At 48.6% G+C, this 14234-nt stretch overlaps 1 protein-coding gene across 2 annotated transcripts in view; it reads left to right on the top strand.

Moving 5' to 3' along the window:
- The first annotated feature begins 4344 nt into the window (after nucleotides 1-4344).
- The window catches only part of Eif4ebp1 (eukaryotic translation initiation factor 4E binding protein 1), a 13771-nt gene continuing 3881 nt past the window's right edge, over nucleotides 4345-14234 (top strand). The window contains exon 1 of one of the 2 annotated variants that reach the window (XM_021219493.2): nucleotides 4345-4562. In XM_021219493.2, the coding sequence (XP_021075152.1) occupies nucleotides 4421-4562 (142 nt within the window). In that variant the 5' untranslated portion in view covers nucleotides 4345-4420. The remainder of the gene's footprint in view (nucleotides 4563-14234) is intronic. The other variant, XM_029531979.1, reaches the window with a different exon arrangement.

A 14234-nucleotide genomic window follows, 5' to 3' on the forward strand; every position in this document is an offset into this window, starting at 1 on the left:
AAGTACACTGTAGCTGTCTTCAGACACACCAGAAGAGGGTGTCAGATCTCATTATGGATGGTTGTGAGCCACCATGTGGTTGCTGGGATTTGAACTCAGGATCTTCGGAAAAGCAGTCGGTGCTCTTAACCACCGAGCCATCTCTCCAGCCCGGCACATGCTTTTAATCTCTGTATTCTGGGAGCAGAGGCAAGCAGTTCTCCATGAGTTCAAGGCCAACTTGGTCTACATGGTGAGTTCAAAGCCAGCCAAGGCTACCTGGGGAGAATCATCTCAACAGCAACAACAACAACAACAACAACAACAACAACAACAACTACAACCACACAGATTAGATAGACGATCTTAGAGATTACAGAGTGCTCGGCCCTAAATGGGGATTGGTATTTGATCTGCTTACCCCAGGCTCGGGATCCATCTTGGGGAGAGTAGAAAGACCGAAAGAGCCAGAGGTAGGGAACAACTACTATGGAACAGTATTTTCTGGGCACGGGAGGGCTACAGCTCACACAACACCCCTGTCTGCAATCACAACATGTGCACAAGGTCCAACCAGCCAAAGTCCCAGCATGGATGAAGGGGTTAGAAAATCTACCGCTAGCTGAGGAGCTACCAGGAATTGATGGATTCAGAGGAGGGAGTGTGCCAATTTTCTTCAGGGATGTGACTGCTGATGGGCTCCACATCTTCCAGTGGGGAGCCTATTCCTATGCACATTCTGATAGTACTCTTTGGGTTTAAAACAGAATACAGAAACTTCAGAGGGAAGGCGGTAGAGGGGACATGGGAGGACGTGGAGGGGAGTGGCCACCCTTGTCTTCTAACTTTCTTCTTAGTGTTTTGAAACTTCCCTGAGGGTTGGAGAGATATCAGCAGTTAAGAGCACCGACTGCCCTTCCAGAGGTCCTGAGTTCAATTCCCAGCGACCACATGGTGGCTCACAACCATCTGTAATGGGATCTGATGCCCTCTTCTGGTGTGTCTGAAGACAGTGAGAGTGTATTTATGCGCATAAAACAAATGAAAGAAAGAAAGAAAGAAAGAAAGAAAGAAAGAAAGAAAGAAAGAAAGAAAGAAAGAAAGAAAGTGAGAAAGAAAGAAAAGAAACTTCCCTGAACTTCCGGAGTCAGGTAAGTTTATTTTCTGAGTTTTTCCTGCCTCCCTTCTCCCTCAGGCAGGGAATGTTTTAATTAGGGGTAGAGTGTTACACAACACCAGAAAGGTAGGAAGATTTCCCTCACACTTGGCCCTGTGAGTCTTCCAGTCTGGCTGATCACTGCAGACTTTGTAACATTCTTTATAATAAACTGGGGAATGTAATTATCTTCCCTGAGTTTGAGGAACTGCTGTGGCAGATTCTTCAAGCTAGAGAGGCAGTGTTGTGGGCAGTCACCTGACAGCCGGGACTTCAAAACACACAGGGCACAGTCTCCACTGGTAACTGGAATCTGAAGTTTTCTGGGAACACTGGCTCCACACGGGCAGTGTCAGAACTGGTCCGGTAGAGCCCTTGCAGTAGGATAACTGGCTTTTGTGAGAAATCTCCACTTCCCCATCTGATATGAGAAGTATGTGCAACCTTGTCTGTGAGGGGGTCTCCCCCAACCCCCACTCCTCTTTCAGACAGGCTTATATGTTCCAGGCTGCACTTAAATTGTGTTTTATAGAGCAGGATGACCTTAAACTCCTGACCTTTTTGCTTATACCTCCCAAGTATGGGAGAACCAATGTTGGCCACCATGCCTAGCTTCTTACATCAATTAAATTTTTTTACACTCATTTATTTTGTGTGTGTACGTACGGTGCATGTAAAAACATGTTATGGCACTCATGTAGAGGGAAGAGGTCATTTTGTGGGAATCCGTTCCAGTGCTCTCATAGGGATGAAACTCAGGTTAGATTTGGCAGTAAGTACCTTTATCTGCTTGGCCATCTCAACCACCCCCATATCCTTTTATATTCAATTAGAAGATTTGATATGAATGAGTTCCTGCTCTGAAAGAGGCAGAAATCACCATGGGCAAAACGGGTCTGCAAGAGACAGACTTGAGTAGGGAATTTGTAAGAAAACTCTAAAGCGGTCATTCTCAGGGCCATGTGGTTCACAGGGCCCAAGAGGGAGCTTACTTCAGACTGGAGAGCTACTTAGTGGAACTACCAAGGCAAGGAAATGGTGCTTACCCTCAGGCTCAGGTTCATCCTCCTGTGGTTGTAGGATTGTGGGCTATCATCTTTAACTCCCAAGTGCCTTAGGGGTAGCTGTCTTAGTCAGTGTTCCATTGCTGTGAAGAGATACCATGACCACTGCAACTCATAAAAAAAAAACAACAACACACATTCATTCGAGGTTTCCTACTGTTTCAGAGGTTTAGTCCATTGTCATCATGGCGGGGTGCGTGGTGGCACACAGGCAGACATGGTGCTGGAGATGTAGGTGAGAGTTTCTTATTTGGGTCTGTAGGCAGCTGTAAGAGAGAGCCACTGGGCTTGGCTTAGACTTTTGAAACCTCAAAGCCCATCCCCATGGATACATTTCCTTTAACAAGGCCACACCTCCTAATCCTTCTCAAGTAGTGCCACTCTCTGATGACCAAAGATTCAAATGTATGGGGGGGGGCACTCTTATTCAAACCATCACAGTAGCTACCTCTGTACAAGGAACTAGGGGACTTCTGAGCCAAGAGATCCCAAGCTTAGACATCTCCAGTCTTTTAGTTCCTTTGTAGCCCTTAAGACTCCCTTTCACTCCACTCCTTTTTAAAACGGAGACAGGGTCTCATCTATAGATAAATAGCCGAGGATGGCCTTGAACTCCTGATCCTCAACCTTCACTTCCCAAGTTCTGGGATTACAAGCTTACAAAGTGCCACCACGTTCAGTTTTTATGTCGCTGCTTCAGATTTAACCTTGGACTTAGTGTATACGTGGTAAACTGTCTACCAAGTGAGCTGTGTTCCAAGCTTCCCCTTCCCCGTGTTTTTCTCTTTCTTTCATGGTTTAAGACAGGGTCTTAACATGTCTGGCCCAGGCTGTGGGTCAAACTCACTATAACCATGTCTGCCCTCAACTTTTCTGTAATCCTCTTGTCTCAGTTTCTTGAGTATTAGGACTATGTGAGCTAGCATGCATGCCCAGCTTAAGCTTCCTTCCTTCCTTCCTTCCTTCCTTCCTTCCTTCCTTCCTTCCTTCCTCTTCTTTTTTTGTCTGAGACAGGGCTTTGCTGTGTAGCACAGGCTAGAATCCTTCTGCCTCAGTCTCCTAATTGCTAGGACAAGTGTGTACCACTTGAATGCTGAGCTTGAATGTTGGACTTTATAAACAGGCTCTTCCCTGAAATTGTAGTTCCAGGAAATCTGGGGCCTCTAGAACAACCAAACAAGGCAAAAAGCAAAACTCCTTTCAACACGCTTCTCCCAAAGGGAGGAAGGTGGCCCAGTGTGTTCTCTCAGGCCAGCCTGGACAACAGTGAGAACAGGGTTCTGGCCCTCCCTCGGCCTCAGAGATGTATTCAACAGCTGTGTGATCTTGTACAAAACTCTTCACTGAACTTCGGGTTTTCTGCTATGTGTGGTTGCTATTGTTTACATGTTTTGTTTTGTGGAGATTGATTCTCACTAAGCAGTCTGGCTGTCAACTCGGGATCTTCCTAGGGCTTCAGCCTCCCCACTGCTGGGATTACAGGCATTTCCTACCACACGGAGGTTGATTGACAGACTCTCTAACTGATTGGACATGGATTTTCCCTTCCCTCCCTAGTGACGACCAGACAAAGTGCTGGAGTAGAACCCGATCCATGTACTATGCGGATCTTTGACCGTCTAACTTTAATCCTTCCCAGCCCACAGTGCACAGAGGTTCGATCCTGCCCATTCCTCATCAGATTTTTATTCGGTTCCCAGCTGGCTGGCTCGTTCCCTCTTACTCTTCCACTACTCCTTTCAAGTCCAGGAATGTGCGTTGCGTTGTACAGCCGCTGCTCTGACTCCTATGGCACCGTAAAAGCTGTAGAAACGTTAAGAAGGGCGAAGGATCAGCCCACCCTTTCTTCTCTGAGGATCGGCCTGGGATCGAGAGGTCACATCCTAATATAGAAAGCAGGCGGTCTGGTGCGCTGAGACGCTGCCACCAAATCGGAGAGTTCCGCCACCGTCATCCCTACTTAGATCTTCTCAGAGTCTCGGGGAGGAACCAAGGAACCCAAGGGGCCAGCGCTGGGGTTCCTGCACTGGAGAGGACAGAAGCTGCCTAGGTCAGCAGCTGGGAGCCACTTGCAGGCAGCGGGCTGGGGCTGGGTGGGACCGGGCGGACCGCAAGACTCAGGGGGCGTGGAGCCCAGGCGGAAGGGGCGGGCCGGGCACGAGAAGGGCTGGGCCGAGGTGCCGCGGGGTTGCTGGAGGGTCGTGGGCGGCGTGCAGGAGACATGTCGGCGGGCAGCAGCTGCAGCCAGACTCCCAGCCGGGCCATCCCCACTCGCCGCGTAGCCCTCGGCGATGGCGTGCAGCTCCCGCCNGGGGACTACAGCACCACCCCGGGCGGCACACTCTTCAGCACCACCCCGGGAGGTAGGCGCTGGCCGGGGTCCCGGGTGACCTCGGGGGGCTGGAGGATACGTCGGGATCCGGAGTCTCACGTGCGACGGGGAGGGCGGCATTCGCGGGGTGCGGTAGCTGGCCGGAACGGACAAGGGGCGTCGGGAAAGCAGAAGGGTCACCGTCTCGGTTGCTCGCCTTCTGGGTGTGGTGGAGCGTGGTCTGGAACTGCCTGCATTATTAGCCTTTTCCTGGGAGATACTGATAGGCACTCTGCCAGGACCACCATGTGCTTAAGGGCGACCTCTGTGGGTGTCAGGGCAGTTTGGGGTGGGACAGGATCAGGGAAAGAGGCTGGCCTGGAGATTAAGTTTAGTTGATCTCCCTTGGAATAAGTGACGCCTGCACACTTATTTAAAAAAAAAAAAAACTTTCCCGAGGCAACCCTCTTTTTGCTTTGGACACTCGATCATTAATGGAGGCTGGACGCTGAGGGTGCTTCTCTGCCACCTGTGGCATGTGTTAAGAGAGAGGTCCCCGCAGGGGCGGCGTCTGGTGTAGTGCAGAACAACACGTTCCTCGGGCCTGGGGGGCAGGGCACCGCGCTGAATTCGCCCAAGTGGCGGAGGATGAGGAAGAGGAAGCTGAGTTGGCGCGGGTGGGGGCCGGCCTCCGGGAACCAGGCATTCCCAGCTTGCCCCGGAGCCCCAGTATAGACGCTGATGAAACCTACCCGCCCGTTTGCATGATGAAATCCTCGTGGCTCACTACTTCCCTCCCAATCCTCGCGCCGCTCCCACCCACTTTTGCGCTTCTCCCCTCCCCGGTCTCCTCCCCCAACTACTCCTCTTACAACTCAAAAACAAGAGGAATCCTGGCGCGGTGATGAACCTTGGGCTCCTGCTGGCGCAGCCGGGCCCCATGCCTGTTTTCTCGGGCAGCTGTCCCTGCACCAGGGAGCACAACCAGATCCCAGAACCAAGGCACCGATGAAGCTCAGTCAGTGGCCACTCGGTTCTGTGGTCTTCAGGCCACAGCACCTAGGCCTCGCTGCTTGAGCACGTGTCTGTTGTGCATTGTCATGCTGTGTCCCTAGACTCAGCAAGGAGTAGCAGGCAGGTCAGGGGGAAAAAGCCGGCTCCCCTCTCACTAGAAACGGCCCAAAGAAAAGTTCTCTGCAGGCTTCTGGCCTCCCGTTACTGGAGTTCTTCAACCCTGCTGACCTCTTTTTAAAAGTCCACGCTGTTGCCCCTTTGTCTTTTCGAAGAACTTTGTGTTGAGCACAAAGTTCCACAGGGAGTTAGTTGAGTCCTTTTAGTCGAGGTGTGAATCTGGGTGTTTTAATTATTTTTTTAATAGGCACCGAGATGGACCTAAAGGCTCTGGGAAATGTTTTCCTCTCTTGCCCCTCCCTTTCTGGATGAACAGGCTAGCTGGGTAGCAGTAGCCATTACTGTTTGTAATGAACTCTGATCCACTTCTCACTGTGGTCTGGGAAGTGTCCGTTGGCAGACCAGGTAGTTCCCATTGTCTTTGAAGAGAAAGGGGCTTCCTTATAGTGTAGCCTTTGCTTCTTAACTGAAAGAAAGCAGTGTCAGGTCCCGGAAGCCACCTGGCCCTTGTCGGATTTTTGTTGTTGTTGTTGTTGTTGTTGTTGTTTGTGTGTGTGTGTGTGTGTGTGTGTGTGTGACACAGTCCGTAGCTCCAGGAAAGGCTTGCTTGTTTCTGCTAAAGCCAGCAAGGCTATTTAGTTTTGTCCCAAAGGCCATTCATTCCAGGCCGCCTCTGCTAAAGGGCAGAAGCTTGACCCATTTGCTCCAGAATGTCTCTCATCACTTAGCACCCCAATTAAGTATGGAATCTGAGTGCAGAGGTCTACAGGGCGATCTACAAGAGAGCCAGGGATACACAGAGATCCTCCTGCCTCAGCTTCCTGAGTGTAGGTAGTTCTAACAGCTGTTGAATACCCTTTGGACCAGCTGGACTGAGTCATTTGCCTAACCATTATATGTTTGATTGGCTCACATTCCATTTTGAGTACTCAGGAGTTACAGGGGAAAGGGATAAACAATACACAAACAAAACCCATGTATGTGTATGTGTATATACACTCATTCTCATATATATATATATATATATATATATATATATATATATATATATATCACAACATACATATATGTGCATGGGCGCGCACATGCGCGCGCGCGCGCGCACACACACACACACACACACACACACATATGATTTTTTTTCCTTGCCTTTCCAGATCTTTAGGCGTCTGGCAAAGTAGATCCCATCCAGGCATAAAGTCAGGCTGACATTTCTTGAACTTAGGCTTTCTATACACCTTGGCATGTGACTTGACCTGTAGGGGCTGCAAGCTCTACATGAGGGAATACTGCAGGAAGTCACTTCAGCTGAGGATGGCTTTGAAGCAGCTGCCTCCCCGGAGACCAGGACACAACAGGTGGCCTGAACCATCTCCATTCCTGGGACTCTGGTCAGTGGTCATTAACCCTTTGGTAACCTAGGATGTTTCTGAAGGGAGTGTCCTACAAGAGTATTTGAATCTCCGAGTCTTTAAGATTGCCAGCAATGTCACAAACAGGGTCTTCTCATGAATGCCCACCCAGAATGGATGTTTGACTTCTAAACCTACAGAAGTTGTTTGGGTGGTTTATATCTCATAGTTCCTGGGTAAGGTTAATTAATAATCAGGCAGGCAGGTAGGGTGGCAGGTGTTAGTGACACCGTTTGGTAAGGGGTAGAGCTGAATATCATGGTGCAGAGACTGGAGAATCTTTGTGAGTTTGAAGCCAGCCCGGTCTACAGTCTCCATCGTAAGTTCCAGGTCAGTCAGACCCACATAGCGAGACTCTGTAAGAGAAGTAAAAAAAAGGTTCTGTCTGGGAAGCCGACCTTGAGGTGGCTGCCAAGTGTTTAACTCTATCAGTGCTGGGAAGAGGGGAGGCGGGCTGGACGCTGATGCTGGCGACTTGATGTCCCGAGGTCTTAGTCACACAGAGGGGAGAAGTTACAGCTGAGGAGCTTATTAAGGGCCGAATGAGAGAGCTTGGATATTGAGGTGGCAAGGAGATAGAATGGTCCCCGTCTTGCCCACACCCGAGCTTCCTTTAAAAGTGTTTGAAATAATGTACCTTAGGTTCCAGAACATAGGACTGAATTGGAAGGGGGTTGGGTAGAGCACTCCAAACTCCCTTTGAAGCCTCTTGGTTTTTATTTAAGGCATGCCCTGCAACTAGGAAGACAGCGTGGCTTGGAAGGTTGACGATACTGATGTGGGATACAAGAACGGGGCTGAAGAGATGGCTTGGGGGGGGGGGTGTTTAAACTTGCTTGCTGCCCTTGGAAAGCTCTGTTCTTTAGCACCTACAGGATGCCCCCGGACCTCTGTCCACCATTCTTCTAGCTGGAGGGGGCTTCCACAGGAACCTCTCCCCAAATTAAAATAAAAGCTTAGAGGATTGGAGGGGGGGACTCAGTGAAGGGGAACTCTGCAAGAGGATCTGACATCACAAAGAAGGATGGAGGCTGGAGGGTGCATTGTCAGGTGTAAGAGAGAATGGCTATGTTGGGAGTTAGGGGACTGGAGGTTTGGCACAGACTCAGCTAGAGGGATACATTCCAGGGGGTGTACTCATCAGTGGCTATAATTAACCCCGCAGTGTTTGCTAGAAATTAGCTAAGAGCAACCATAGCCATATCCTTTCGTACTCAGACAGACACCGGAGAGGCATAGGCTGGTTGCTTTATTATTTTACATTTCCCAGGTGACAGCAGATCATCATTCTGTGTGCTCTGACTAGGTGCTCTGACTAGGTGCTTCTGACTAGATGCTCTGACTAGGTGCTTCTGACTAGGTGCTTCTGTCTCCTTTCTTCTCGCTCTGTGTCTCCCTCTCTTTCCTTTTTCCTTCTTCCTCCTCTTCTTTAAGATAGGCTCTTAACTGTATATAGCCCCGGCTAGCCTCAATACTGGTGATCCTCCTGCCTCAGCCTCCTGAGGGCTGGGATGATAGGCATGTGGCATCCTGTTTAAGTGCATGAAACTTTTATTTGCCGGTTTTACTTAATAGTTCAGTAAAGCTGAGGGAGGGGGGCATGATTCTAAGAACCAAGGGCACATCTATAGAATGAAGTGATTCCATAGACACCCCTGCCCTTCAGTTCTATAACCCATAGTGATTTTTTTTTTTTTACAACTTATTTTATTATATAAGTACACTGTAGTTGTCTTCAGACACACCAGAAGAGGGCACTGGTTCCCATTACGGATGGTTGTGAGCCACCATGTGGTTGCTGGGAATTGAACTCAGGACCTCCGGAAGAGTAGCCAGTGCTCTTAACCGCTGAGCCATCTCTCCAGCCCCACCCACAGTGATTTCGCTTTGTGGTTTTGTACGCGGGCCCCAGGGCCCCAGGGCCCCAGATCATGTCTGATATCCCACAGAACTTGTCTCCATGATCCATGGCAGTCAGAGGAGGTGATCCTCTAGATTTTGGTGACCTTCAGAGGTCGCCCTTTTCTTTCCAATATCCCCCCACCCCCAAAGTGGCAGGCAGTCATTATTTACAAGGTGAGCTGGATTCTCTCTCCCTCCATAACAGCAAAAGTCATTATCGACTTAGGTGAAGGGAGGCAAATGGAATGGTGCTGATTTCATTTCACTTAGTGGTACAGAACACTGAAGCATTTTTCCAAATGAGCCTTTATTTGATGTTCATGCAAATGAGTTAGAGGGGAGTAGCGACACTGAAAACAAGGATTGCTTGACACGACCTTTTTTTTTTTGGTTTTGTTTTTTTCTCCCCCCTTTAGCGTTCATTCCTGTGTATGGATCCCCCATATGTTCAGGCAAACAAACAAAAACATCCGTTACTTTCTGGCCTGAGTCTTACCTCCGCTGTCTTTCTCCGTGGTGAATCCTAGCCACGCTTCTGTTGACGTGCTTGTTTCTCGGGTTAGACAGGATGTTCTTCCAAAGCAGTCGTTGTGACCCTAGGACCTAAGGCCAGGTCCGGCGTTCAGAAGGTGACGAATCATGCTGGGTGTGGCTTAGTGGCACAGTGCCCTGCTAGCATGTGGGATGTCCTGGGCTGATCTTTAGCATTAGGGAAAAGATGAAGATGAAGGGGGCCTACGAGCAACCCAGAGTGAGCATCTTCTCAGGATATCTAGGTTCCTTCCTGAGGCCTGGGTCTGCGCTGAGAACTCCAGGGTGGAGATGGCTGTACCAGGTTGCCACTAGCCTTTAACAAACCATCACCTGACTCCCAGTAACATAAACAACGGTTTATTGCTCATGTCTGTCCTTTGCTGATTTTGGCAGAGCTGACTCATGCCGCAGCTGGATTGCCCTGGGCTGCAAGGTCCAAAGTGGCCTTATCCACGTGTGAGTCCGTCACTTGCTGGCTCCTGGTGGGAGACTGGGAGCCCCTCTTGGGGGCTCAAATCACTTAGTTTAGCTTGAACTTCTCTGTTAGCCCAGGGCAGAGGCACGGGAGCTCTGCCCTGTCACTTTAAAAGTATTCTTTTGTTCTTAGGGGGCAGTCCAGCTTCAAATGGGAGCGGGAGGAAGATGGGATGGCCTTCTTTGTTTTGAGATAGGATCTCAAAACATTTGAGGCTGATCTTAAAGTCCTGATCAATCTCCTGATACTTCTCAAGTGTATGAGCCACTCGATGGTTTTTGTTAATTATTGTTGTTGTTTGTCGTATTTTTTTTGTTTTGTTTGATTTTATTTTTTTCCTGCTTCTTCTGAACGGCAGGCTTTAGGGCCGTTGCTATGTAGGGCTTATGCTTACTGTCCAAACACACCCCTCTCATTGTAACTTGGAAGGCCTGGGTTTTCTGGGCACTAGCAATTGGCTTGAGTCAGGTGTGCTGGGCAACCCAGAACGAGGAGGAGAATATAGGTGGTACAGTCTGTTTAGAGCTTTGGCTGGCAGCGTGCGGTGTGAGGTTAGAAAGCAGGTTTCTATAAAGACACCATATTGTGAGGTGCTGGGGTTTAGGCTTGAACTCGCGAGCTTGAAGGAACACAGTACAGTCCATAACAGCTGCCACCCATGCCCCCTGGACTAGCCCTTGCTGTATTTTGGGAGACACCTGGAGAGCAGGGCCCCCTTCTTGGTGATGGCTTGTGGCACCCCCACTCTGCCCTGGTGCATTCTGAAGCATGTGGGGAGAGGTCCGCAAAGGGGGAGGCGCTGGACCAGCCTTAGAATGATGTCAGCCATTTTGTCCTAAAAATCTGTAAAAAGCCTTGCCCTTGTCAGGGCCTCTTAGGGAAGAAAGGCGGCTTGTTGCCCCCCGATGGATTGCCACAGTTGGTGTCTGGTAGCTTCATAAGACCCCTGAGAGATAATGTTATCTGGTTTGCTATTTTTTTTGTTTTGCTTTACTTTACTTTTTTTTTTTTTTTTCTTCCTTTTTTTAATGCCCAAGCTGGCCATGAAAAGTCACTGTAGGGAAGAATGACATTGTTGATCCTGCCTCCACCTCCCACGTGCTGAGAATATACATGTGCATTTCCATGCCTCTCATCCTGTTCCTTCATAAAAGTCTTCTTTCTGATAAGTTTACTCTGCTTGCTTGAGACTGGCCATCTGTCTATCCATCCATCCATCAGTATATCGTGTGTGTGTGTGTGTGTATTTGTCTGTCTGTCCGTATCTATATCTATCTATCCATCCATCCATCCATCAGTGTATCATCTCTGTGTGTATGTGTGTGTGTGTCTATTTGTCTGTCTGTATCTATATCTATATCTATCTATCTATCTATCTATCCATCCATCCATCCTTCCACCCTTGTGTCTATCATCTCTATGTCTGTCTGTCTATCTATCTATCTATCTATCTATCTATCTATCTATCTATCTATCTATCTGTCTGTCTACTTAGGAAAGAGGGTCTCTACATAGTATAGTCCTGGCTGTCTTGGAACTCACTCGGTAGGGGACTGGCCTTGAACTTACAGAGATCCAATTGCCTCTATGTCCGGAGCACTTGTACTAGAGAGGCATATACCACCGTGGCTGGTTTATGTTTATTTATTTTTTGATCCCCCAAGGCCTTGTGCATGTAAGGCAGATGTTCTTCCATGGAATGGTAACTCTAGCCCTCAGGAACATTGGTATGTGCTATTTATTTAGTCTTGATGATGCTCTTTTGGGGTGTGAGTCTTTTCTTACCTTCTTCGTGTGGCTCACAAGGAGCTGGGACCCAGAAATTGCGGTTTTTAGGTAGGTGATTCCCGGTTTGAGCCCAGGACTTGTGCACAAAGTCCCATGTGGTTTGCACATTGAGGGATCCTAAAAATAGGTGGTGATGGCCAGTGCTTTAAATATAGTGTCCTCAAGCCCAGGGTGACACCCTTGGTTGGCAGGTGAGAAAACTAGATCCTTGGGGGAATGTGTCCTCACTCGTGTGTCCAGGAAAGCTGGCACCAGTGTTAAACCATGCCTCCCTCGGGAGTAAACACTGATCTATACTTCGTGCATTCCAGGAATTAAAAGTTCCAAAGGCTACCAGGCACACCTAAATTCATGATGGTTCCCGTATTCTGTGCGTCTGAGAGAGATGGAGGACGCCAGTTCCCGCCCCACACTACCCCCAAGTCTCTTTCTTGGTTGCTTACGTTCCTTCTGAAGTGTCCCCACTTTGGCCTTGGAATTGGGTCCTGCTGTGGGTGGGATTGAGCAGCTGGTGGCAGCTTGTTAACTTAAACCTTGACGGGACAGAATGCACACCAGAAGTTGACGAAGCTGCCATGATAATAAATGAGCAGGCCCATTTTGAGGAAAAACCACTGAGGCACACGTAGAAGAAATGGTACCTTGTCTACTGAGTAGAGTTAGCAAGTGAGACAGTTGCCTATCAAGAGTCAGCGAGAAAGGACGTTAGTCCACAGGCAGTTCAAATCTGAACTTTGAACTTTCACCCCAGCACCCAGTAGGCTCTGGATTCCAGCTCCACAACTGATCTGTGACTCACGGTGTGTGTGTGTGTGTGTGTGTGTGTGTGTGTGTGTGCTCTGCCTACATATAAACATTATTTATATGTTTATTTATTTTGTACCGTCTTACTTTTCTCATCATTGTGACCAGATCCCCGACAGGGAAACTTAAAGCTGGAATATTTATTTTGGCTTCTAACTTCTCAGTTCAGTCCCCAGTCAGTTGACTCATTGCCCTTGGTCAGAACATCATGGCGGCAGGAGCTTGTGTTAGAGGTGGGTCTTGACTTTAGGGTGGTCAGGAAGCAGAGAGAAGGGAGATGCTGGCGCCTGGCTTGCTTCTAAACCGTGAGATGGTACTACTTGCATTGAATGTGGGTCTATCCTCAGTTAATCCTCCCTGCAGATGACCTCAGACATTCCCACAGCTGCGCCTTCCCAGGGTCCTACATATTTTTTGGAAATAAATAACGTCTCTCTATTTAGCCCTGTCTATCCTGGAAAATGCCATGTAGACCAGGCTGGCCTCGAACTCAGATCCTCCTGCCTCTGCCTCCTGAGTGCTGGGTAATGACACCACACCTGGCCAGCAGGACCTCGTAAACCTTTTTTGTTGACCTCTTCTATCTAGCATGAGTTTTTATATAACCCAAAGGTACGTAGGTATATAAAATAGGTATGCATATCAAACATTCACTGATAAAATTGTAAATTTATTTAAGAAACATTTTTTGGGGGGCATACATATAATTTGACTGTCTATTAACTGACAAAAGCCAGTCTGCATGCTGAGATGACCTTCTTGTTTAAGAAGAATAATGTCCTGGCTGAATGTTTTGAACCATAGGACACAGGGCTTATTCGTTTTTCAGTTGGTCAGTGTTTTGTTTTTATAATAATCTGTGATGTGCATTATGTTGATGAATTGTTCTGCTCTGTTTGGGATGACTGATAAGCAAGCCAGCTGTACGCACAGAGTTACCGCCCCGCCTCCTGCTTCAGACCCAAGTATGTTTATCTCAGTGTCTGGCCTCTGTGTGGCTGGAGGGAAGAGAGTGGGCATAACGACAGCCCAGAGGGTGAAAATGCCCTTGAGAAGAGCTGGAGGCGGGAACCACTGCCAACCAGGGTCTCTATTGTTTGTGCCATGCCTGCAGTTGGAAGCTTGATCTACAAGGCAAGCTCCAGATAAAAAGACCCCGCCTGTCTCCAAAAAAATGCGTAGGACCCTGGGGAGGCACACGCAGCTGTGGGAGTGCCTGAGGTCATTTGCAGGGCAGATTAGCTGAGGATAGACCCTCGCTCAGTGTGGGCAGCACCATCTCATGGTTTGGAGAGAAGGCTCAATCGGTGCTCCAGCTGCCTGCCTCGGTTTCCCTTACTCAGATTCTGTGGACCTACAGCTGGATGAAGTTTGTTTCCTGTCACCTGTTGGCTAGGCTCACCTGTTTGAAGCCTTGCCCCGAGGGGACCATCGTCTTTGACTGCAACTCCAGCTGGCTGCCTTAGAGTAGCTCTCTGCTGAGTGTTTGGCTGGTTTTAATGCTGTTTGTCCTGTCTACCCATCCTTCGCCAGCTATCTAGTCTTTTAGTTTGGCTTACTATGCACTTACTCATTTAAGTTTAATTCTTTTTTTTTTTTTTTTTTTTTTTTTTTGGTTTTTCGAGACAGGGTTTCTCTGTATAGCCCTGGCTGTCCTGGAACTCACTTTGTAGACCAG

This window comes from Mus pahari, chromosome 19, assembly GCF_900095145.1.
Source record: "Mus pahari chromosome 19, PAHARI_EIJ_v1.1, whole genome shotgun sequence".
In the NCBI taxonomy this organism is placed as follows: Eukaryota; Metazoa; Chordata; class Mammalia; order Rodentia; family Muridae; genus Mus; species Mus pahari.